Genomic DNA, 26,841 nt, shown 5'->3' with positions numbered 1-26,841 from the left:
AAAGCACCGGATTGTAGGTTAAGAAATTATACTCTGTATTAGAAGATCCCTGTATATAAATCAATCATATTCTTCATGTGCTCAGGGATGATTTGGGCAGGAGGGAAGCGACAGTTAATTTTTGCCAGCTCTGAATGCAGCTTTAATGTGGAGACTACAATGTAACCTTACTTTCGCTTTATAAAGTTTGTTTGGGGCTTGATGAGGTCACAATCGCTGCTTCACCCAATAAGAGGAAGCCTTGTATTCACTGATAAAAAAATAAAAGACGTCCTGTGAATGGCTGAGCAGCGATCGGTCACCAGTTCAGCAGGCGGCACCTTATTCCCATGGTCACCCATCCACGGAGAGTAGCAATGAACGACGCCGCTGTTTAACAAACTTGACACTTCCCTTCCGCCACTCCCTTCTCCAATTACATCTCCATGTCAATATTGTATTGTTCACTATCCGAGGTCTGCTCTGTCATTAAGTACATAGAGAAACCCTACAGGCCCGTTCATAAGAATCCCTTCCAGTTTGGCCTTTCCACGTTTTGTTGTGGAATTAAAAAACTGGAATGTAACCACTTCCATACCAGGCCTTTTCTGGATCTTTTTGTTTACAAGTTTATTTATTTTTTGCTAGGAAATTAATCAGAACCCCCCAAACATTTTTTTTTTAAGCAGAGACTCTAGGGAATAAAATGGCGGTCGTTGCAACTTTTTACCTCACATGGTATTTGCGCAGCAATTTTTCAACCGTGTTTTTTTTTTTGGGGGGGGGGGGGGGAATAAATGTTTCACGAGTTAAAAAAAAAACAAAAAAAAAAAAACACAAACAGTAAAGTTAGCCCAATTTTTTTTTTGTATAACGTGAAAGATGATGTTATGCTGAGTAGATTAACATGTCACACTTTAAAATTGCGCACACTCGTGGAATGGCGCCAAACTTCGGTATTTAAAAATCTCCATAGGAGACTCTTTAAAAATGTTTACAGGTTACCAGTTTTGAGTTGCAGAGGAGGTCTTGGGCTAGAATTGTTGCTCTCGCTGTAACGCACACGGCGATACCTCACACGCGTGATATGAATGCTGTTTACATACGTGGGCACGACTTAAGTATGCGTTCACTTCTGTGCACGAGCACACGGGGATAGGGGCACCTAAATTTTTTTTATTGTTTATTTTACTCTTTTTTTTTACACTTTCTCTTTCATTTTTTTATCACTTTTATTCCTATTACAAGAAATGTAAACATCCCTTGTAATAGGAATGGTGTGTGACAGGTCCTCTTTATGGACAGATGTGGGGTCTATAAGACCTCACATCTCTCCTTCAGGCTGAAAGACAGATCAAACAAACAAAAAAAAAAAAAAAAAAAAAAAAAAAAAAACACACACACTGTCTCGGCCTTTCCAGCCGCGTGTCCCTGGCATTGTTTACTTCAGAGGGCTCGGACGTGACGTCATAAAGTCACGCCCGGGCCTCCAAAGGGTCATAGAGATGACTTGGGACCATCTAGTCACGAGAAATCTCTGCACTTAACTTCCGGCGGTGACCGATTCATTCTCCGGCTTGCCGATCGCACGGGCGAGCCGGTAGAAGCACCCGAGGGCGGTGGGAGGGATGTCCCCTCCCGCCGCCTGTAAGAACGATCAAGTGGCTGAACTGCCGCTATGATTGTTCTTTACGGTACAGAGAATCGCCGCCTGAAAAAAAGGATATCTGAAGGATGCCTGCAGGCATCCTTCAGATATCCCCACTCAAAGTCCATGACATATGACATGCCTACAACACATACGTCCTGTATTGTAACGTAAGAACATACGTTTAAGTATACATTTGTTGCTTGCACCCCAACCCAAGTATTGTTATAGGGGAAATCTCCAGCAAGCTTGGACATCTGGGTCCTAAAGGTTTTTGTTCCTGGCATTATTTCTCTAGCTCTGTGAGGACTGACAAGTGATCCGGTTATTGGCAATAACTCACCAGCGGCAGACCATTTTTTCCTGTTATAAAGTCTCTCCCTCAGTCTTGTAGACCAGGAGTCTCCAAACTTTCTAAGCAAAAGGTCCAGTTTACGGTCCTTCAGACTTTGGGGGGTCGGCCTGTGGCCACTGGGAGTAGAAAAGGTCCCGATGTCAGTGGGAAAAAAATAATGCCCCATTGTTTGTTTCAGTGAGAGGAATTGTGCCCCTTTATTGGTGTAATTTGGCCCTATCATTGGTGTAACTAAAAGGAGTTGTGCCCCATCATCTATGTCATTAGGTCCCATCATTGGTGTCATTGGGCCCCATCATTGGAGTAATTGAGTTGTGCCTGATCATCGATGTCATTAGGCCTCATCATTGGTGTAATTGAGCCCCATCCTCAATGTCATCGGGCCCCATCATTGGTGTAATTGAGCCCCATCCTCAATGTCATTAGGCCTCATCATTGATGTAATTCAGAGGAACTGTGCCCCATCATCGATTTCATAGGGCCCCATTATTGGTGTTATTGAGAGGAGCTGTGCTTCATCATCGATGTCATTAGGCCCCCATTGTTGGTGTCATTGGGAGGAATTGTGCACCCTTCATTGGTGTCATGGGGGGGGGGGGGGTTATGCCCCACTGTTGGTATCCCAAGGGCCAGATAAAAGCAAGCAAAAGGTCGCATCCGGACCCCGGGCCGCAGTTTGGAGACCACTGTTATAGACAAAAACTGCCTCTATAACCATCCAGTATTTGGCTGCACTCTTTTTGCCTTTTAACCTGAGCAGGCCCTACCCATGAAAAAGACCTTTAAAGCATGTTGCTACCACCACCATGCTTCACAGTAGAAGTAATGATTTCCAGGTCACAGCCAATGTTGGGCTGATTGGCTCATTGTTTTGTGCTAAGGCCAAGTTACAGTTTGGCCTCTACAGGCTATTTCTGTGTCTTCTCGCAGGCCTTTAACCCAACTCCAAACAGGATCCAACATTTTTTTTTTTAAATCGCGTTCAAGTCAAAAAAAAATTATTATTTTTTTTTTTTTTTTCATCCAGACCAATTGTGTGAAATCCTAATTAAATGCAAGTTAGAACACTACAAAAAATAAAAAAGGTTTGAAGAACTCCAGGAATTATCTATTTAAATGTGCTGGCTTACAAAGGGTCGCCACCAAGTGGATTTCTCTCTCCTTTACAGTTTTATGTCGCTATACTCCGGGCCTTCCAATTGGAGTCTTCCACAGAGCAGCCGACTGCCCATACTCTCTCATAATTCCTGGAGTTCTTCTTTAAAGGATAAGTTCACTTTAAAAAAAAAAAAATAAAAAAAAAAAAACACACACATTTTTTTTTTGCAGCAAAAGTAATAAAATGTGCATTTTTTTTGGAGCCTGTAAAGCATTGCCCCAATGCAGGTCTTCTGTAGATCTATTGGTTTATCTGTGTACCTGTACATTTTGTACAGACAGGATCAATGCACTAGCACTGTGGTCGTTCTGTAGTTCACTCACACAGAGCTGGGTGAATGAATGACGTGACCGTACGGGCTGAGCCCCGCTGATTTAAAAAAAATAAATAAATAAAGTGACAGCTAGTACAGGGAACTTTCCCCCGTACTACTGTTGGCGGGGGTGGATCAGGGAGAAGCTGTTGTGTGGGGAACATGTAACTATTGACTATTGTGCAGTCATGCAATGCTGCACCCAAACGAAATTTGTATAATTTTTTTAGACCGATAAAGCTTTCTTTTGGTGGTGTTTAATGCGTTTTTATTTTAATTTTTTTCAAAACTTTATTTTTTTTTTTTATTTAAGCAACAAAAAAAAACACAAAAAAAAAAAAAAAAAAAAAAAAAAAAAAGAAGGAAGGTTTTGCTTGTTACAAAATTTTCTAAGTAATCTCCTTCACTGATGTGCCATGATGAGGCTGCACTGATGGGCACTAAACCTTCAAAGTTCCTCCTGAGGAGAACCACCTACAAGACTTGAGGCAAAATGACAAGACTGGAGATCCGCGAAAGCACAAGACACACAACTTAGGATCATGACCCATCGCATATTTCCAATGTAAAAAATAAAAAAACCTCACACACAGGTTATGGGTGATTGACAAGATTTCAAAAGTACAAAAACCTGTCAGACATGGAATATAAACAGGTCTGAATGTTATCTGGTGGGGGGGGACAGCTTCACCACCAAGCCTGCACCCAAAAAGAACAGGTCTAGGTTCACCAATTGTAAGGACAGATAAAAGATGAGAAAGTGAAATTCTTCCATGGAAGTTTTTCATATGATACATTTGGGGATGGGGGGCATTTACTAAAAACTAGAGCAGACAGAATCTGGTGCAGTTGTGCACTGCAGCCAATCAGCTTCTAACTTAAGGTGGATGTAAACCCAATGTCATCCTTTCTAAACTACTGCCATAGGGGTTATCTATAAGGATATACACACCTCCTGCATGTATCTTTACCTGTCTAATGTCTCCCCTCTGTCTGTTATTAGACCCGAAAAACTGCAGATTCTGTGGGCGGGTCTGTTGTCTGGAGCTCGGTGGGTGGAGTCATGATGTCAGTAGACTCCCCGCCCACCTCTACACTTCCCTTGTCAATATGCATTTTCTCCTGTGTATTTCTTACACTGAACTTCTGCTATGATCTCTAACATCCAGTGAAAAGACAGGAAAGTAACCACATGACTTCAGCATGCCAAATCATGCTGAGGTGTGGAACAGCCAATCCTTGCAGAGCTGCTGAAGAAAGGAGTGGGGGAGGGAATTAAAAAATAATGCATGTCTTAGGCTAGTGCACGAGATGTAAATCACCTGTCACTCACAGCAAGGGGGAGGATTTGACAAAGTTTTTCTCAGTTTCTCAAGATTTTTCTCACTGAACAATAAAAGAGGATTGCTCAGAGATGAATTAACTCTTTGTGGCAAGACTGGGCTCAAATGATAGGAAATCGTATACTCTACAGTAGGGATATGCAATTAGCGGACCTTCAGCTGTTGCAAAACTACAAATCCCATAATGCCTCTGCCTCTGGGTGTCATGCTTGTTGCTGTCAGAGTCTTGCTATGCCTCATGGGACTTGTAGTTCTGCAACAGCTGGAGGTCCACTAATTGCATATCCCTGCTCTACATTATGACATCAAAAAAAAAAAAAAAAGAATTTTGTTTACATCCACTTTAAGCTTGTTTAATTAAGCTTTGACAAAATAAATAAAAACCTTGAAGCCGATTGGTTTCTATGCAGAGCTGCACCAGATTCTGCACTCTCCAGATTTAGTAAAGGGTGTCTGGTTGCCACATGATATAGAAAATTGGTGATCTTGGTATATTCAAAAGGTTTAGAACCTCGCCTAATTTGTTATGTTCCCCATTTAGATTGTAAGCTCTGACGAGCAGGGCCCTCTGATTCCTCTTGTACCAAATTGTAATGTAAGTGTAATGTCTGCCCTCATGTTGTAAAGTGCTGCACAAACTGTTGGCTCTATATAAATCCTGTACAATAATAATAATTTAACTTTAAACCACACAAAGGAAAATACGATATGACTACAGAAAACCAGAGGTGATAGGACGTTGAGAATCGGAATTTGGAAAGGTGGAAGTCATCATTACAGTAGGGGGGGTGATGGGAGCAGACAGGAGGGATATCTAGAGGTGGAATATAAATCTAGCAGTGGTGGGATGTGGGGGGGCGGGGGATGGGAAAGTGGGGAGTACAAGAACGAATCTTAAATAGTAAGGAACATTTGGGGGAAGGTTCAAAGTATGGAAGATATTTGAAGAGCAGTACAAACAGTTTCTAGGACATAAGGAGATTGTGATACTTTGAAGAAGAGGGCTCTCAAACTGATGAGGAAGGATGCCAAGAATTACACCAGATTACAGATAAGAGAAGGAAGATATGTAAAAGAGGAACTTTACCCAGAACAATGTGATAACAAAATAATGTTCCTTAGCAAGGAACATTCATTCCACATTATTAGTTATGCAACCAAAATTTGTGTGTGCTGTAAATGTGTCTCCAGCATTTGCTCATGTCTCTTCTTGCTGGGGGCTGCCATTTTGCTGAAGTCCAGAGCCCCTGAGCAGCAGTAAATCTTTAGGCTGTCAGCAGAGGGGCCTCTACAAATTCAGCACAGTGACTAAAAATAGAGAGCAACTGAGCATGTGCAGAGCGGGGTGAGAGTGTATTACTGGATTTCAAACAGTATAGGCACGTATTTTTTTTTTAATGTTTTACATAACTATACCTGCAAAAGGGGCCAGTCTGAAGTGATCTAGCAGGACCTAAATTTTCTGACTAAAGTTTAATTTTAAGGAAAGAAGAATGTCGTAGATTTTGAGAAGGAGGATATTAGGCAGATGGACCCTGGAATAGATATTGTGGGCTTAATGAATAAAGGATTCGTGATATTCCAGGAAAAGTTGACTTAAAGTGGAAGTCCAGGCTAGATCTAACCAAGCTTAAAATGGCCCCTCCCCCCTCCTAACGCCTTTTTAAGTGATGGTGAACCTTGGCACTCCAGGTGTTTTTGAACTACATTTCCCATGATGCTCTTGCACTCTGCAGTGTTGTTTAGCATCATGGGAAATGTAGTTTCAAAACATCTCAAGTGCCAAGGTTCGCCATCACTGGCCTAATCTAACTACCTTGTAGAAGGGAGATGCTTGTACTTACCCTCCAGTCATGTGATTGGCTCCGAGCTGATGCTTCAAGGGAGAGGACAGGCGACAATGGATGCCACCATAGCAAGCTTATGGTAACCTCACTGCCTAGACCAGTGATGGAGAACCTTGGCACCCCCAGATGTTTTGGAACTACATTTACCATGATGCTCATGCACTCTGCAGTGTAGGTGAGCATCATGGTAAATGTAGTTCCAAAACAACTGGGGTGCCAAGGTTCGCCATCACTGGCCTAGGCATTCCATACGTTGTTGGCTCTCAATCCTGAAGCCAGCCGCCGGGGGGAGAATCACATGACTTGAACTCTCTGTGGATAGGCAATTAGAAGAGAAGGGGGGGGGCCCCGGGGAACAGGAGAGAAGGGGGGGCCCGAGGGACAGGAGAGAAGGGGGGGCCCGAGGGACAGAAGAGAAGGGGGGGCCCGAGGGACAGAAGAGAAGGGGGGGCCCGAGGGACAGAAGAGAAGGGGGGGCCCGAGGGACAGAAGAGAAGGGGGGGCCCGAGGGACAGAAGAGAAGGGGGGGCCCGAGGGACAGAAGAGAAGGGGGGGCCCGAGGGACAGAAGAGAAGGGGGGGCCCGAGGGACAGAAGAGAAGGGGGGGCCCGAGGGACAGAAGAGAAGGGGGGGCCCGAGGGACAGAAGAGAAGGGGGGGCCCGAGGGACAGAAGAGAAGGGGGGGCCCGAGGGACAGAAGAGAAGGGGGGGCCCGAGGGACAGAAGAGAAGGGGGGGCCCGAGGGACAGAAGAGAAGGGGGGGCCCGAGGGACAGAAGAGAAGGGGGGGCCCGAGGGACAGAAGAGAAGGGGGGGCCCGAGGGACAGAAGAGAAGGGGGGGCCCGAGGGACAGAAGAGAAGGGGGGGCCCGAGGGACAGAAGAGAAGGGGGGGCCCGAGGGACAGAAGAGAAGGGGGGGCCCGAGGGACAGAAGAGAAGGGGGGGCCCGAGGGACAGAAGAGAAGGGAGGCCCAGGGACAGAAGAGACGTATAAAGATATTTGAAGAGGGGACAGGACAAAGAGGTCAGTCTAAAGAAATACCGAACCCAGTTACTATGTGATGCACATGCTTTTAACTTCCCTGACTGAGCCAAATCCTCCATCATGTCTCACAGGTTCCCCTCCTCCAGACACTGCCGCTCACAGTGGGAGTGTTTCAGCAGCAGAGGCAGCACAGTCAATGTAAAAAGCAGTGAGCAGGATTAGGTGTAGTCAGGTGCCGATTGACAAGCTACAACCGACATCCCACTGTAGTGAAAGCAGACACAGCCTACACGAGAGTGACCACTCCGCTCCGATTTCAGCAGCAGTGCATCACTGTTGTCACACCATCACAGGAAGCGACAGAAGTTGAACATCATCAGAAGGATTAAATATTTGTGGGACTTCTAATTAGGCGATGGAGCACATTTTTTTTTTTTTTTTTTTTAATTCTGAGGCCCTAGTTCTATTTATAAAGGTATGGAAGGAGCGGGTGTTTGGGTTGCAGTTCCTGGAGGAAGTCCTTGAACTGACTAGGCAGATTTGAGTTTACTATTACTAGGGAAAAAATAACTGATGAGCAGTTGCAAGGAAAAGAATAGTGGGTGGTCAGGGAACCTCAAGACCAATTGTGCAGAAAGAAGGGGAGGTAGGTGATGATCATAACGTCATAGTGTAGATATTAGGAAGGGGGGACACAGGGACTATGCTGACAAAATATTAGATAAACAGATGTAAAAGGGTGTCAGATACAGTATCAGATGCTGGGGTGGTACAGCCAATGGGGAGGTGTATAAGGAAGGTGCAGGGTAGATGTTAGGGATGGGGCATCTGTAAAGTACAGAGCAGAGGTTTAGGAGGTGGACTATTACAAAGGTACAGGACAGATGTTCGGAGGAGATTATCGGTAAGGTACAGTGAGGGGAAAAAAGTATTTGACCCCCCTGCTGATTTTGTACGTTTGCCCACCGACAAAGAAACAATCAGTCTATAATTTTAATGGTAGGTTTATTTTAACAGTAAAAGACAGAATAACAACAAAAATATCCAGAAAAACGCATTTCAAAAAAGTTATAAATTGATTTGCATTTTAATGAGTGAAATAAGTATTTGATCCCCTATCAATCAGCAAGATTTCCGGCTCCCAGGTGTCTTCTATACAGGTAACGAGCTGAGACTAGGAACACTCTCTTAAATGGAGTGCTCCTAATCTCAGCTTGTTACCTTTATAAAAGACACCTGTCCACAGAAGTAATCAGAGTCCAATCTCTCCATCGTGGCCAAGACCAAAGAGCTGTCCAAGGATGTCAGGGACAAGATTGTAGACCTACAAGACCATCGCCAAGCAGCTTGGTGAGAAGGTGACAACAGTCGGTACGATTATTCGCAAATGGAAGAAAAATATCAGTTTTTCTGGATATGTTTGTTGTTATTCTGTCTCTTTACCTGCCATTAAAATTATAGACTGGTCATTTTTGTCAGTGGGCAAATGTACAAAATCAGCTGGGGTTCAAATACTTTTTTTCCCCTCACTGTATAGGGCAGATGTTTGGAGTAGATTATCGGGAAGGTACAGGACAGATGATAGGGGTACGGTGGATCCAAGGGGATCAGAGGAAGATATTGGGGTGGCAAATGTTGGAGATGGGGAATCTGGAGGGCACAGAGGCAGATTTCAGGAAAAGGCGATCAGAAGCTGAGAAGGGAGTGTCAGGGACGCTGTATCCGGAGGATTACAGGATACAGATGTTGGGGAACAAGCTATGAGAGGTGGATGATAAAGGGGTGTTCTGGTGAAACAGGAGAAGGTGTTAAGAGAGAGTATGTGTGGCACAAGGGTTGATATCGGGGAAAGGTCATGAGAAGCAGATGTTGAAGGGAAGTAAAAATGGCAGAGGGGTAAAGATGTTAGAGGAGGAGTATGAGAGACAGATGTTGGAAGGGGTATCATGGATAGAACAGAAGATGTTGGGAACAAAGTACAGGGCAGATGTTGGAGGGGTATCTGGGGTACAAGGGCAAATATTGGGGGCATGAGTAGAAGGATGATGGCAAAAGTAGTGATGACAATAAGTAGGTACAGGTGAGATGTTAGAGCAGATGTTGAGAAAGTCTATGGCAGAGGGGTATCGGGGGAAGATGCTGAGAGTCTATTGGGGGGGGGGGGGGGGGGGGGGGGGGGGAGAAGATGCTGGGGTAGTCTATTTGGGGGGGGGGGGGGGGGGGATGCTGGGGTAGTCTATTTGGGGGGGGGGGGATGCTGGGAGAGTCTATTTGGGGGGGGGGATGCTGGGAGAGTCTATTTGGGGGGGGGGGGGAGATGCTGGGAGAGTCTATTTGGGGGGGGGGGGATGCTGGGAGAGTCTATTTGGGGGGGGGGGGATGCTGGGAGAGTCTATGGGAGGGGGAGATGCTGGGAGAGTCTATGGGGGGGGAGATGCTGGGAGAGTCTATGGGGGGGGAGATGCTGGGAGAGTCTATTTGGGGGGGGGGATGCTGGGAGAGTCTATTTGGGGGGGGGGGATGCTGGGAGAGTCTATTGGGGGGGGAAGATGCTGGGGGAGTCTATTGGGGGGGGAAGATGCTGGGGGAGTCTATTTGGGGGGGGGGGGGAGATGCTGGGAGAGTCTATTGGGGGGGGGGAGATGCTGGGAGAGTCTATTTGGGGGGGGAGATGCTGGGAGAGTCTATTATTTGGGGGGGGGGGAGATGCTGGGAGAGTCTATGGGGGGGGAGATGCTGGGAGAGTCTATGGGGGGGGGGGGATGCTGGGAGAGTCTATGGGGGGGGGGGATGCTGGGAGAGTCTATGGGGGGGGGGATGCTGGGAGAGTCTATGGGGGGGGGGGATGCTGGGAGAGTCTATGGGGGGGGGAGATGCTGGGAGAGTCTATGGGGGGGGGGGGAGATGCTGGGAGAGTCTATGGGAGGGGGAGATGCTGGGAGAGTCTATGGGAGGGGGAGATGCTGGGAGAGTCTATGGGAGGGGGGGGGAGATGCTGGGAGAGTCTATGGGAGGGGGGGGGGATGCTGGGAGAGTCTATGGGGGGGGGGGAGATGCTGGGAGAGTCTATGGGGGGAGATGCTGGGAGAGTCTATGGGGGGAGATGCTGGGAGAGTCTATGGGGGGAGATGCTGGGAGAGTCTATGGGGGGAGATGCTGGGAGAGTCTATGGGGGGAGATGCTGGGAGAGTCTATGGGGGGAGATGCTGGGAGAGTCTATGGGGGGAGATGCTGGGAGAGTCTATGGGGGGGAGGGGAAGATGCTGGGAGAGTCTATGGGGGGGAGGGGAAGATGCTGGGAGAGTCTATGGGGGGGAGGGGAAGATGCTGGGAGAGTCTATGGGGGGAGGGGAAGATGCTGGGAGAGTCTATGGGGGGGAGGGGAAGATGCTGGGAGAGTCTATGGGGGGAGGGATGCTGGGAGAGTCTATGGGGGGGGGGGGAGATGCTGGGAGAGTCTATGGGGGGGGGGGAAGATGCTGGGAGAGTCTATGGGGGGGGGGGGAAGATGCTGGGAGAGTCTATGGGGGGGGGGGGAGATGCTGGGAGAGTCTATTTGGGGGGGGGGGAATGCTGGGAGAGTCTATTGGGGGGGGATGCTGGGAGAGTCTATTGGGGGGGGGAGATGCTGGGGGAGTCTATTGGGGGGAGGGAGATGCTGGGAGAGTCTATTTGGGGGGGGAGATGCTGGGAGAGTCTATTTGGGGGGGGGAGATGCTGGGAGAGTCTATTTGGGGGGGGAGATGCTGGGAGAGTCTATTTGGGGGGGGGAGATGCTGGGAGAGTCTATTTGGGGGGGGGGGGAGATGCTGGGAGAGTCTATTTGGGGGGGGGAGATGCTGGGAGAGTCTATTTGGGGGGGGGGGGAGATGCTGGGAGAGTCTATTTGGGGGGGGAGATGATGATGGGAGAGTCTATTGGGGGGGGGAGATGCTGGGAGAGTCTATTGGGGGGGGGAGATGCTGGAAGGAGAGTCTATTGGGGGGGGGGAGATGCTGGGAGAGTCTATTGGGGGGGGGGGGAGAAGATGTTGGGAGAGTCTATGGGGGGTGGGGGGAAGAGAAGATGCTGGGAGAGTCTATTGGGGGGGGGGGGGAGATGCTGGGAGAGTCTATTGGGGGGGGGGGGATGCTGGGAGAGTCTATGGGAGGGGGAGATGCTGGGAGAGTCTATGGGGGGGGGGGAGATGCTGGGAGAGTCTATGGGGGGGGGGGAGATGCTGGGAGAGTCTATGGGGGGGGAGATGCTGGGAGAGTCTATGGGGGGGGGAGATGCTGGGAGAGTCTATGGGGGGGAGGGGAAGATGCTGGGAGAGTCTATGGGGGGGAGGGGAAGATGCTGGGAGAGTCTATGGGGGGGAGGGGAAGATGCTGGGAGAGTCTATGGGGGGGAGGGGAAGATGCTGGGAGAGTCTATGGGGGGGAGGGGAAGATGCTGGGAGAGTCTATGGGGGGGAGGGGAAGATGCTGGGAGAGTCTATGGGGGGGAGGGGAAGATGCTGGGAGAGTCTATGGGGGGGAGGGGAAGATGCTGGGAGAGTCTATGGGGGGGAGGGGAAGATGCTGGGAGAGTCTATGGGGGGGAGGGGAAGATGCTGGGAGAGTCTATGGGGGGGAGGGGAAGATGCTGGGAGAGTCTATGGGGGGGAGGGGAAGATGCTGGGAGAGTCTATGGGGGGGAGGGGAAGATGCTGGGAGAGTCTATGGGGGGAGGGGAAGATGCTGGGAGAGTCTATGGGGGGGAGGGGAAGATGCTGGGAGAGTCTATGGGGGGGAGGGGAAGATGCTGGGAGAGTCTATGGGGGGGGGGGAAGATGCTGGGAGAGTCTATGGGGGGGGGGAGATGCTGGGAGAGTCTATGGGGGGGGGAGATGCTGGGAGAGTCTATGGGGGGGGAAGATGCTGGGAGAGTCTATGGGGGGGGGGAGATGCTGGGAGAGTCTATGGGGGGGGGAAGATGCTGGGAGAGTCTATGGGGGGGGGAAGATGCTGGGAGAGTCTATGGGGGGGGGAGATGCTGGGAGAGTCTATGGGGGGGGAAGATGCTGGGAGAGTCTATGGAGGGGGGGGGGACTCTGAGATGCTGGGAGAGTCTATGGGGGGGAGATGCTGGGAGAGTCTATGGGGGGGAGATGCTGGGAGAGTCTATGGGGGGGGGAGATGCTGGGAGAGTCTATGGGGGGGAGGAAGAAGATGCTGGGAGAGTCTATGGGGGGGGGGAGATGCTAGGAGAGTCTATGGGGGGGAGGAAGAAGATGCTGGGAGAGTCTATTGGGGGGGGGGAGCGGGTATCAGGGGCAGATGTTGAAGGGGGAGTAAAAATGGCAGATATCAAAGAGAGGGTGGCAGAGGGGTAAAGATGTTAGAGGAGGAGTATCAGAGACAGATGTTGGAGGGGTATCATGGATAGAACAGAAGATGTTGGAGGGGTATCTGGGGTACAAGGGCAAATATTGGGGACATGAGTAGAAGGATGTTATGGAAGGGTCACCTTAGGCCCCTTTCAGACGAGGCGGATTCCGTTTCTACGGAGCCCGCCTCGGTCCGCCGGCTCAGCGGGAGATCTGTCCGCTGATCTCCGCTGAGCCGGCGGATGACAGGTCCCTCTCTGCTCACTGAGCGGGGAGGGGCTTGTCAGGCGCCGCTGCCGCCTATGGAGGGATCGGACGAAAACGGACAGCGTGTCCGTTTTCGTCAGATCTCACCCGATCCGATCGCGACGGACCTGGACGTAGAGCCATCCGTCTGCTCTCCAGCGAATCGAACGGGGTCGGATGTCAGCGGACATGTCTCCGCTGACATCCGACGCTCCATAGGCTAACATGGATCGCCCGTTCAGGTCCGCCGTCAAAACTGACAGGCAGACCTGAACGGTCCGATCGTGTGAAAGGGGCCTTATGGTAAAAGTAGTGATGTTAATGAGTAGGTACAGGTGGGAAGTTAGATCAGAGAAAGTCTATGGGGGAGGGGTATGGGGCAGATGCTGGGAGAGTGTATGAGGCAGATCTCAGAGTTGGGGTAAGATCCAACCTCTGTGAGGGAGGAGGATTATTAGGGGCGATACTGGGGGAGAAGGGCTATCAGGCAGATGATTGGGGGGGGGGGGGTCTCAGGATTGGGGTAGAATCAGACCCCTGTGGGAGAGAGGGATTGTTGGGGGGGGGGGGGGGCAGATACTGGGGAGGGGGAGAGGAGGGTTGTTGGGTCTATGGGGGGCAGATCTCAGGGTTGGGGTAGGATCAGACCCCTGTGGGGGAGGGGGGTTGTTGGGGAAGGGGGTAGATGATGGGGCAATGGGCAGATGTTGGGGTATTAGGGAGCGGATATTGAGGTAGAGGGGGGGTAGGATCAGACCCCATGTGATGAAGGATTATTAGGGGGGCAGATATTGGGGGAGGAGGGTTGTTGGGGGGCAAATCTCCAGGTTGGGGTAGGATCAGACCCCTGTGGGTGATCATTAGGGGGCAGATGTTGGGGGGGGGGGAGGGTGTATTTTGGGGGCAGATTCCAGGGTTGGGGTAGGATCAGACCCCTGTGGGGGAGGGGGATCATTGAGGGGGAGGGGTGTATTTTAGGGGCAGATACCAGGGTTGGGGGAGGGGGTCAATAGGGGGCAGATGTTGGGGAGGGGTGTATTTTGGGGGCAGATCCCATGGTTGGGGGAGGGGATCATTAGGGGACAGATCCCAGGGATGGAGTAGGATCAGACCCCTGTGGGGGATTAGTCTATATTGGGGCAGATCCCAGGGTTGGGGTAGGATCAGACCCCTGTGGGGGAGGGGATCATTAGGGGGCAGAAGTTGGGGGGGGGGGGGGGGAGTATTTTGGGGGCAGATCCCAGGCTTGGGGTAGGATCAGACCCATGGGGGGGGGGGGCAGATGTTGTGGGGAGGGGGATCATTAGGGGCAGATGTTGGGGGGGGAGGGGTGTATTTAGGGGCAGTTCCCAGGGTTGGGGTAGGATCAGACCCCTGTGGGGAGGGTGATCATTAAGGGGCAGATGTTGTGGGGGATGGGTGTATATAGGGGGCAAATCCCAGGGTTGGGGTAGGATCAGACCCTTGTGGGGGAGGGGGATCATTAAGGGGTAGATGTTGTGGGGGAGGGGTGTATATAGGGGGCAGTTCCCAGGGTTGGGGTAGGATCAGACCCTTGTGGGGGAGGGGTGTATATAGGGGGCAGATCTCAGGGTTGGGGTAGGATCAGACCCTTGTGGGGGAGGGGTGTATATAGGGGCAGTTCCCAGGGTTGGGGTAGGATCAGACCCTTGTGGGGGAGGGGTGTATATAGGGGGCAGATCTCAGGGTTGGGGTAGGATCAGACCCTTGTGGGGGAGGGGTGTATATAGGGGCAGTTCCCAGGGTTGGGGTAGGATCAGACCCTTGTGGGGGAGGGGTGTATTTAGGGGGCAGATCTCAGGGTTGGGGTAGGATCAGACCCTTGTGGGGGATGGGCAGATGTCGGGGTATTATTAGGAGGCGGATGTTGGGGGAAGGGGGGAGTAGATCTCAGGGTTGGGGGTAGGATCAGACCCTTGTGGGGGAGGGGTGTATTTAGGGGGCAGATCTCAGGGTTGGGGTAGGATCAGACCCTTGTGGGGGAGGGGTGTATTTAGGGGGCAGATCTCAGGGTTGGGGTAGGATCAGACCCTTGTGGGGGAGGGGTGTATTTAGGGGGCAGATCTCAGGGTTGGGGTAGGATCAGACCCTTGTGGGGGAGGGGTGTATATAGGGGGCAGATCTCAGGGTTGGGGGTAGGATCAGACCCTTGTGGGGGAGGGGTGTATATAGGGGGCAGTTCCCAGGGTTGGGGTAGGATCAGACCCTTGTGGGGGAGGGGTGTATTTAGGGGGCAGATCTCAGGGTTGGGGGTAGGATCAGACCCTTGTGGGGGAGGGGTGTATATAGGGGGCAGTTCCCAGGGTTGGGGTAGGATCAGACCCTTGTGGGGGAGGGGTGTATTTAGGGGGCAGATCTCAGGGTTGGGGGTAGGATCAGACCCTTGTGGGGGAGGGGTGTATATAGGGGGCAGTTCCCAGGGTTGGGGTAGGATCAGACCCTTGTGGGGGAGGGGTGTATTTAGGGGGCAGATCTCAGGGTTGGGGTAGGATCAGACCCTTGTGGGGGAGGGGTGTATATAGAGGCAGATCTCAGGGTTGGGGTAGGATCAGACCCTTGTGGGGGAGGGGCAGATGTCGGGGTATTATTAGGAGGCGGATGTTGGGGGGAGTAGATCTCAGGGTTGGGGTGTAGAGTCACCCCTCGGGTGGGTGGGGGGAGGGGTGAGGCCCCTGTGTCTCTCTCACCTGCGGGTCCACGCTGGTGGCAGACATGATTCATGTAGAGCGGAGTGGAGGCCGCGCTGTGTACAGGCCGCACTAGGCCGGCTCCTTCTCTCTTCCTCTCAGTCGGTGGGGCGGAGCGGGCGCAGGGCGGTGTCGGGGGTCTCGGGCTATCTTTCCAGTCGGGGTGTGAGGCCTGGCCCGGGACTTCCACACTCACCAATGGCGGCGGGGACTGGGCAGAGTGCGGCTGACGTCAGCAGCGGCGCAGGGCAGGCCGGGTAGCGGAAGCCTCCGCACATGCGCACACGGGACGCAGGAGTCAGCGCGGCCGAAAAAGCGGAAGTGACGCGTGGGTAGTGAGGGCGGAAGTGAAGCAGAGGGGAGCGGCCCGAGCACGTGACTGCCGCCCAGCCTCATTATCCCATTATTCCTGTGCACGCTGGAGCAGAGGGGGAGGAGTCTGGTTGCTATGAGTGACAGCCCCACCTCTTTTTTTCTAGCAGCGCACCGACATAGCCCTTTACCTCAAGTGGACATGTCATGTTCAAACTGTGTAAATAAAGTTTAAAGAATGAAAGCAAGCATGGTCTTCTGGTTACTATGTTCTTTTGTGTAGGGGAGTCCTATGGTATCAAACACACTGATCTCTATCTTCTGCCCCTCCGTCAATTTCACGGTCCACTAGAGTGACCACGTGTCCCGGATTCCCCCGGGACAGTCCCGCATTTTGCAGGTCTGTCCTGAGTCCCCGAAACCTTAATTCCGGGACAATACAGTGTCCTAGAACAAAACTGACACCAACCCCCCTCCCTCCCCCACACACACACACACCAGGGCCAGTCTGATGCCCCCAAAAAAGGCCGCCATATCGCTGCTTTACTCGCTGACAGTACTTGACCTGGCTGGACGAGACCAATTTTACCGCACTCTACACTGCCCGGACCGCCTGGTGTTTAGCAACCAGTGACATCACATCACCACAGAGCGAGGCCTCAACATTCAGAGTGGGGGAGGATTTAACTTCCTCCTCCTCTGAGCCTAGTGCTTTAGCTCCACCCCCCAACTAGTGAAGAACTACAGGTCCCAGCATGAACTCGTGAAATCTATGGGGTTACATCCTTAGATATCAGGGGTTCATGCTGGGACCTCATATATCTCAGGGATTCATGCTAGGACTTGTAGTCCATTACTTTTTTTGGGGGGGGGAGTCACATCCTTAGATATCAGGGGTTCATGCAGGGACTTGTAGTCCATTACTTATGGGGGGGGAGTCACATCCTTAAATCTCAAGGGTTCATGCTAGGACTTGTAGTCCATTACTTTTGGGGGGTCATGTCCTTAGATCTCAGGGGTTCATGCTGGGACCTCATATATTTCAGGGGTTCATGCTGGGACTTGTAGTCCTTTACTTTTTGAGGAGAGGAGTCACATCCTTAGATATCAGGGGTTCATGCTGGGACTTTTAGTCCATTACTTTTGGGGGGAGTCACATTCTTAGATATCAGGGGATCATGCTGGGACCTCATATATCTCAGGGGTTCATGCTAGGACTTGTAGTTCATTACTTGTGGGGGGGGGGGTCAAATCCCAAATCCTTAGATCTCAGGGGTTCATGCCAATACTTGTAGTCCATCACTTTTTTGGGGGGGTCACAGCCTTAGATCTCAGGGGTTCGTGCTGGGACTTGTAGTCCATCACTTTTGGGGGGAGTCACATCCTTAGGTAACAGGGGTTCATGCTGGGACTTCTAGTCCATTACTTTTGGAGGGGGGGCCACATCCTTAGATATCAGGGGCTCATGCTGGGACTTGTAGTCCATCACTTGTGGGGGGGTCACATCCTTAGATCTCAGGGGTTCATGCTGGGACTTGTAGTCCATCACTTTTGGGGGGAAGTCACATCCTTAGATATCAGGGGTTCATGCTGGGACTTGTAGTCCATTACTTTTGGAGGGGGGGGGCACATCCTTAGATATCAGGGGCTCATGCTGGGACTTGTAGTCCATCACTTGTGGGGGGGGTCACATCCTTAGATCTCAGGGGTTCATGCTGGGACTTGTAGTCCATCACTTTTGGGGGGGAGTCACATCCTTAGATATCAGGGGTTCATGCTGGGACTTGTAGTCCATTACTTTTGGAGGGGGGGCACATCCTTAGATATCAGGGGCTCATGCTGGGACTTGTAGTCCATCACTTGTGGGGGGGTCACATCCTTAGATCTCAGGGGTTCATGCTGGGACTTGTAGTCCATCACTTTTGGGGGGAAGTCACATCCTTAGATATCAGGGGTTCATGCTGGGACTTGTAGTCCATTACTTTTGGAGGGGGGGCACATCCTTAGATATCAGGGGCTCATGCTGGGACTTGTAGTCCATCACTTGTGGGGGGGGTCACATCCTTAGATCTCAGGGGTTCATGCTGGGACTTGTAGTCCATCACTTTTGGGGGGGAGTCACATCCTTAGATATCAGGGGTTCATGCTGGGACTTGTAGTCCATTACTTTTGGAGGGGGGGCACATCCTTAGATATCAGGGGCTCATGCTGGGACTTGTAGTCCATCACTTGTGGGGGGGTCACATCCTTAGATCTCAGGGGTTCATGCTAGGACTTGTAGTCCATCACTTTTGGAGGGGGAGTCACATCCTTAGATATCAGGGGCTCATGCTGGGACTTGTAGTCCTTTACTTTTGGGGGGGGGGAGTCACATCCTTAGATCTCAGGAGTTCATGCTAGGACTTGTAGTCCATTACTTTTTTTTTGGGGGGGGGGGGATTAGTCACATCCTTAGATCTCGGGGGTTCATACTGGGACTTGTAGTCCATTACTTTTGGGGTGGGGGGGAGTCACATCCTTACATCTCAGGGGTTCATGCTGGAACTTGTAGTCCATTACTTTTGGAGGATGTGACCCTCCCAAAAGTGAAGGACTGCAAGTCCCAGCATGAGCCTCTCAGAGTTGAGGACATCATAAACCCCCCACCACCCAACTAGTGAATTGGCAAAAAAGTGGGTGTCCCTGAATGGCAGTTTGGAAATGTGGTCACCCTAAGTCTAACCATGGCACCATCATTTTTTAAGGGGTGTCTGTAGATAAAAAACAAACTGTGCGGCTCTTACTAAAGTTGAATAATACCCTTTGTATAGGTGTAGGCCATTTATGTACCTCATTAAGCCTGACTGGAATACTCCAAGGACATTGCTAAGAGAGGCTTGCTGGGCCTCTCTCAGCAACGTGCTTAGCAATGTACTGGGAGTATTCCAGTCAGGCTTCATGAGGTACATAAATGGCCTACACCTATAGCAGACATCCCAACCTGCAAAAACTCATTTCAGGGAGGTGACAAACTCATTTCAGGAAGGTGACGCTTCGCACTGGCGCCGACCTCCCCCCCCCCCCAATGCAGCCTTACCAGTGCCAATTAAATGCAGCCTTACCCATGCCCATGAAATGCAGCCTTACCCGTGCCCATGAAATGCAGCCTTACCCGTGCCCATGAAATGCAGCCTTACCCGTGCCCATGAAATGCAGCCTTACCCGTGCCCATGAAATGCAGCCTTACCAGTGCCCATGAAATGCAGCCTTACCAGTGCCCATGAAATGCAGCCTTACCAGTGCCCATGAAATACAGCCTTACCAGTGCCCATGAAATTCGCTTTGAATATCTCGGCAGCAACTGTAACAAATTCCCGCCTCCTATGATACACGTCACACTGATTTAATGTATCATTTGATCAGTGTTCCATCTACCTAGGAGGCAGGACTTCGTTACAGTCCTCCACCTCGCACAGACTGGCATTCCTTGGCAAGGACGTCATCACATCCGCCTGTCACTCAGCCACAGACAGATAACAGAGCAGCCCGAGTGACCGCCGCAGCCGTACTCCATTCGGCCACTCGGGCTGCTCTGTTTTCTGTCTGTGGCTGAGTGACAGACCATAGGTGTACCCAGCCTATTACATTAGGGTGTGCACCCCGAAGTTCAAACACACGTGTATGCAGGAGAGGAAGAATGTATGACAGTGGGCAGTATGTACAGGAGAGGAGTGTGGAGGGTATGACAATGGGTAGTATGTACAGGAGAGGAGTGTGGAGGGTATGACAGTGGGCAGTATGTACAGGAGAGGAGTGTGGAGGGTATGACAGTGGGTAGTATGTACAGGAGAGGAGTGTGGAGGGTATGACAGTGGGTAGTATGTACAGGAGAGGAGTGTAGAGGGTATGACAGTGGGTAGTATGTACAGGAGAGGACTGTGGAGGGTATGACAGTGGGTAGTATGTACAGTAGAGGAGTGTGGAGGGTATGACAGTGGGCAGTATGTACAGGAGAGAAGTGTGGAGGGTATGACAGTGGGTAGTATGTACAGGAGAGATGGTTGGAGGAAATTACAGTGGGCAGTATGTACAGGAGAGGAGTGTGGAGGGTATGACAGTGGGCAGTATGTACAGGAGAGGAGTGTGGAGGGTATGACAGTGGGCAGTATGTACAGGAGAGAAGTGTGGAGGGTATGACAGTGGGTAGTATGTACAGGAGAGGAGTGTGGAGGATATGACAGTGGGCAGTATGTATAGGAGAGGATTGTGGAGGGTATGACAGTGGGCAGTATGTACAGGAGAAGAGTGTGGAGGGTATGACAGTGGGCAGTATGTACAGGAGAGAAGTGTGGAGGGTATGACAGTGGGTAGTATGTACAGGAGAGGAGTGTGGAGGATATGACAGTCGGCAGTATGTATAGGAGAGGAGTGTGGAGGGTATGACAGTGGGCAGTATGTACAGGAGAGGAGTGTGGAGGGTATGACAGTGGGCAGTATGTATAGGAGAGGAGTGTGGAGGGTATGACTGTGGGCAGTATTTATAAGAGAGGAGTGTGGAGGGTATGAAAGTGGACAGTATGTACAGGAGACTAGTGTGGAGGGTATGAAAGTGAGCAGTATGTACAGGAGACGAGTGTGGAGGGTATGACAGTGGGCAGTATGTACAGGAGACGAGTGTGGAGGGTATGACAGTGGGCAGTATGTACAGGAGACGAGTGTGGAGGGTATAACAGTGGGCAGTATGTATAGGAGACGAGTGTGGAGGGTATGACAGTGGGCAGTATGTACAGGAGACGAGTGTGGAGGGTATGACAGTAGGCAGTGTGTACAGGAGACGAGTGTGGAGGGTATAACAGTGGGCAGTATGTATAGGAGAGGAGTATGACGGGTATGACAGTGGGCAGTATGTATAGGAGAGGAGTGTGGAGGGTATGACAGTGAGTAGTATGTACAGGAGAGGAGTGTGGAGGGTATTACTGCTAATGATACCATTGTCAATATTAAAATCTTGTATATAGTCCCTTATCATCCCCTCCAAGAGCTTACATACTATTGATGTTAGGCTAATTAGTCTGTAATTCCCAGGGATGTATCTTGGCCCTTTTTTAAATATTGGTGCTACATTGGCTTTTCTCCAATCAGCTGGTACCATTCCAGTCAGTAGACTGTTCGTAAAAAATAGAAACAATGGTCTGGCAATTACTCGACTGAGTTCCTTAAGGACACTCGGGTGCATCCATCTGGTCCCAATGACTTATTAATGTTGAGTTTTTCAAGTCTATTTCTAATTCTGTCTTCTGTTCATGAGGGTGGTTCCTGTGACATGTCATGAGGATAAACATTGCAGATTTGGCTACTGAAGCTCCCCTATTCCCTCATGAAGACTGAGGAGAAGACTAAATTTAATACCTTTGCCATCTCTCCATCCTTAGTAACCAGATTCCCTTCATCATTCTTTATGGGACCAATATGATCTGACCTCCCTTTCTTACTATTTATGTACTTAAAGAATTTCTTGTGATTTTTTAACTCTCCTCCGATATGTGCCTTTCGTGTTCTATCTTAGCCGCCCTGATTGCACCCTTATGCCGCGTACACACGATCGCACATTCCAGCAACAAAATCCATGTTTTTTTCCGACGGATGTTGGCCCAAACTTGTCTTGCATATACACGGTCACACAAAGTTGGTCGGAAATTCAGAGCGTAAAGAACCCGGTGACGTAGAACACGTACGACGAGCCGAGAAAAATTAAGTTCAATAGCCAGTGTTGCTCTTCTGCTTGATTCCGAGCATGCGTGGAACTTTGTGGGTCGGAATTGTGTACACACGATCAGAATTTCCGACAACAGATTTTGTTGTCGGAAAATTTGAGATCCAGGTCTCAAATTTTGTGTGACGAAAATACAGATGGAAAATGTCTGATGGAGCCTACACACGGTCGGAATTTCCGACAAAAAGCTCCCATCGAACATTTTCCGTCGGAAAATCCGACCGTGTGTACAAGGCATTACATTTCTTGTTGCATTCTTTGCAAAGTTGGAATGCTGATGATGATCCCTCAACCTTGTATTTTTTGAAGGCCTTCTACTTTGCTTTTATATGCATTTTTATGTTGGAGTTAAGCCACCCAGCACTATTATTAGCTCTTTTAAATTTATTTCCCATTGGTATGCGCTGGCTAATGCCCTTATTTATTATGCTTTTAAAGCATACCCATTTTTCCTCCGTGTTCTTTGTTCCTAAGATTGTATCCCAATTTGTATCTTCTAGCAAGGTTCATAGTTTAGGGAAGTTGGCTCTTTTGAAATGCAGTGTCTTTGTATTCCCCTTATGTTTCCTATTTGTGTGATTTATACTAAAATGAATTAACCTGTGATCGCTGTTTCCTAAATTGCCCCGTATTTTCACATCCGTGATCAGGTCTGTATTGTTGGTAATCAGTAGGTCTAGTAACGCTTTGTTTCTAGTTGGTGCATTTACCATCTGACCCATGAAATTGTCCTGCAAGACATTTAGAAACTGGCAAGCCTTAGATGAATGCGCGGTTCCTTCCACCCAGTCTATGTCTGGATAATTAAAATCCCCCTTATAATGACACCTCCCATTCCTGCTGCTAATCCAAATTGTAAAATGGGAGGTCCGCCTCTGCCTCCTCCCTCAGGTTAGGTGGCCTATAGCATACTCCCAGTATTACTTTCCCCTTAGTTTCCTCCCTTTGTAGCTCTAAGGATTCCACCTCCTCCCTAGCTCCCTTAGTGATGTCATCCCTCACATTCACTTGTACACCATTTTTGAAAAAACAGACATACCCCTCCCCCCTTTTTACCCTCTCTATCCCTGCGATATAGGAAATACCCTTGAATGGTTGCCAGCCAATTATGAGATCTGTCGAACCAAGTCTCTGTAATTCCTACAAAATCGAAATCCTCCTCGTACAACAGTAGCTTGTCAGAAACCATGAAATCAGACCAAGACAGAAGTATAGTTAAATCACACGTGTTTAATAATAAAAATAAAAAGAACAAACATAGTCAAAACATAGCCAAAGTTCAGTAACCGGAATGGATAGTAAGCCAAGCCAGAAGTCAGGGATCAATGTAGTGGAACAGCAAGCAGGAACTGGAGCCAGAAGAGATGTCAGCAAAGCAAGTCTTTAAACAGGAACGCAGGAGATTGTTTATGTGCTGTTGACCAAGGCAAAGGCAGAGATACTTTGGGCTGGATGGCTTAAAGTGGGGTTCCACCCAAAAAACAAAAATACCTGTAAAAATTCTAAAAAAAAAACAGAAAAACATTTGGATATTTTTTTTTTTTCACTTACCTCTAAATGCCTGTTGCTAGGTGGTCCCTCGTAGTCTGCCTGTTCCTTTGCCTGGGCTGGTGACATCACTTCCCCCCCAGGCACAGGAAGGGCTCCACTCTGCTCCCTCCCTCCTGTCAATCATCTGGGACCCAATACAGGTCCCAGTTGATTGAGCGGCCAATCACGGCGCGCGGCGCCGCTCGCACATGCGCAGTGGGTGCCAGGCTGTGAAGCCAGAGCCCGGCACGCACAGTTGAAATGCCGGCGCCGACGAGCGGAGGGGGGGGACGAGCGGGGCTTCGATCCCCACATCGCTGGACCCAGGGACAGGTAAGTGTCCAATTAAAAGTCAGCAGCTGCAGTATTTGTAGCTGCTGACTTTTAATTTTTTTTTTTTTTTTGACGGCCCCCCTGGGTGGAACTCCTCTAAGGCCCCTTTCACACGGGACGGATCCGTGTTGATCCACCCCGTGTTTATCCGCTGCTCAGCGGGGATAGCTCCGTTTTCCCCAGCTGAGCAGGCAGATGACAGGGCGGGACCCGCACACTGTGCAGGGACCGCCCTGTCAGATCTCCGCTCTCCCCTATGGGGGATCGGAGGAACACGGACCGTCTGTCCGTGTTCATCCGATCCGCTCTGCAGACGGATAGAAAAATAGGATTTTCTTCCGTCCGCAGAATCGGACGAGAGCGGAGCCGGACAACATCGGGTGTCAGCGGATGTACATCCGCTGACACCCGCTATCCCATAGGGATGCATGTATGTCCATATTTCATCCGAAAACGGATGGATGAAATACGGACATACTGTCCGCATGTGTGAAAGGGGCCTAAGTAGGCAGGACTGACGAGCAGGATATCATCAACAGCTGAGTAACAAGTTTCTTAGAAGTGGGCAACTTCTTAAGTGGAATACAATGAGACATTTTTGAGAACCGGTCAACCACCATAAGGATAACTGTGTTGCCCTGGGACAGACAAATGGCCCCTGCCCCCACCTATAACTGGCCTTCGCAGCAAGGAGCACACGGAAGGACTATCACATGAAAGACAAAAACAGAACATTCCATAGCTCAACTCACCAACCAGTCTGCCAACCGACCAAATTAACCTGTCCAAAAGTCTGTGTTAAAAACAGGGGTTTAGTTACACGCATTTGCAAATGCATGCATAAGCTGCAGGGCTCTTCACGGCACCCTGCGTATGCTTGCAGTCTTAACTCTACTGAATTTATAAGTGTCCCCACAATGGAAGCACATTCATTAAATGGATAGATGAGGGGCAGGTGGGCCTGGAGGCAGCCCAATCCCCCTTAAAGGAACAGGAGCACATTGGACACCCAGCAAGAGCACAATGGCAGCAAAGGTGTACAGTGTGTCCCCGGACCATATTTACACCAGTAATCTGGGAGAGAGGCGTTTAGCCTCAGACAAGAATGTTAGATTCTTATGGTTCGTAAGAATGAGAACCGGCACAGTGGTACCTTGGAGGAGATGTCTCCATTCTTTCAGGGCTAAAATGATCGCCAACAGCTCTCTGTCACCAATCTCGTAATTGCACAATTACGTGACAATTTCTTGGAAAAGTAGCCACAAGGATGCATAGCGCTCTCAGATGTAGGACGTTGAGACAGAAGGCCGCCAACACCAGTCTCAGAAGCATCAACCTCAAGGATAAAAGGTAACGTATATATATATTTTTTGTCATTTTTCAATCACTTGTGACAAAAAAATAAAACATTCAATGTGCTCAACAAGCCCCTAAGCAAATTCCTGCAGATTAAAATGGTGGTTGTTGCAAATTTTTTTTTCAGACAGTATTTGCGCAGCGATTTTCCAAACGCAATTTTTTTGGAAAAAAAACACTTTTTTGAATTTGAATGCACTAAAACACACTATATTGCCCAAATGTTTGATAAAATATAAAATATGATTTTATGCCGAGTACATAGATATCAAACACGACATGCTTTAAAATTGCGCACAACCGTGCAGTGGCGACAAACTACATACATTTTTAAAAGCCTTTACAAGTTACCACTTTAGATTTACAGAGGAGGTCTACTGCTAAAATGACTGCTTTCGATCTGACGTTCACAGTGATACTTCACATGCATGGTGCAATTGCTGTTTACATATGACACGAGACCGACGCTTGCGTTTGCCTTTGCACGCGAGCACGGGGGGGGGCAGGGGTGCTTTTTTATTATTTATTTTGCTTTTTTATTTTATTTTTAAACTGTTCCTTTCATTTTTTTTAATCATTTTTATTGTTATCACAGAGAATGTAAATATCCCCTATGATAGCAATAGGTAGTGACAGGCACTCTTTTAGAAAAAGAATTGGGTCTATTAGACTCTAGATCTCTCCTCTGCCCTCAAAGCATCTGACCACATCAAGATCAGTGTGATAAGATGCTTTCCCAATTCCCCAATGGCGCTGTTTATATCTGGCGATGTCATGAAATGCTCGTAGCTTCCGGTTTCTTAGGCCATAGAGATGACTGGAGCCATTCTGATCCTCAATCAGCTCTATGGTCAGCTGGCGGAGCCACCGGTTGCATTATCAGGTTCCCCGGTGGGACATGAGAGCCAGAGAAAACCATGGAAGACAACGGGAGGGGGTGAGGGGGAACGTTCCCTCCCACTGCTTGTAAAAGCAGTCTAGCGGCTAATTAGCAGCTAGGATTGCTTTTACATGAAAGCCGTCCGATGGCTGAAAAGAACGATATCATGATGATACCTAAACCTACAGGTATCATTCTGGTATAACCACTCAAAGTCCACCAACATACCAGTGTGTTGCTGGTCCTTGTTGGGCATATATTGTAATGTTCTTTTTTTTCATGCAGCCTGTGGGCTGAACAAAAAAAAAATATTGATCGGTGGGTATGCCCGCCATTAGAATACCGCCCTGCATTCACCCACTTCTAATGATGGGCATACATGCACCGGTTTTTGTTTTTTTTAACTGTGGTGATGAAGTCACCTCCCACAGCACTGGAGTCGCTGATTTATCGTGAGAGCAAATGCTGTTGCTGTCAAGATAAAAAAATCAGTGCTGCAGCTGAATGGTGTACCTGAAATGCAAACAATGGTAACAATAAAACATTAACTAAATAAAACCACAACAATTTGTGCCAAAAAAGAGTAAAAAATATATGCCGAAGCATGGGAGCAATCTGTCCCTAATGTTAGGGGCAAATCGTCCCTCCACCCCTGCCCCCATGCTTCTGCATATATGCTCTTTTTTATTTTAACTGTGATGGAGAAATCACCTCCCACAGCGCTGGAGTCACTGACTTGCGTATC

At 49.5% G+C, this 26,841-nt stretch overlaps 1 protein-coding gene across 2 annotated transcripts in view; it reads right to left on the bottom strand.

Annotated features, from left to right (window-relative positions):
* YTHDF1 (YTH N6-methyladenosine RNA binding protein F1) overlaps window positions 1-16,223 on the bottom strand; it is a 56,658-nt gene extending 40,435 nt beyond the window's left edge. For both annotated transcript variants that reach the window (XM_073607468.1, XM_073607470.1), the window contains exon 1: window positions 15,934-16,223. In XM_073607468.1, the coding sequence (XP_073463569.1) occupies window positions 15,934-15,960 (27 nt within the window). In that variant the 5' untranslated portion in view covers window positions 15,961-16,223. The remainder of the gene's footprint in view (window positions 1-15,933) is intronic.
* Between the last annotated feature and the right edge of the window lie 10,618 nt (window positions 16,224-26,841).

Source organism: Aquarana catesbeiana, linkage group LG12, assembly GCF_042186555.1.
Source record: "Aquarana catesbeiana isolate 2022-GZ linkage group LG12, ASM4218655v1, whole genome shotgun sequence".
NCBI lineage: Eukaryota > Metazoa > Chordata > Amphibia > Anura > Ranidae > Aquarana > Aquarana catesbeiana.
Note: the sequence above shows the minus strand (reverse complement) of the source record. Positions and strands in the feature narration are given on the sequence as shown.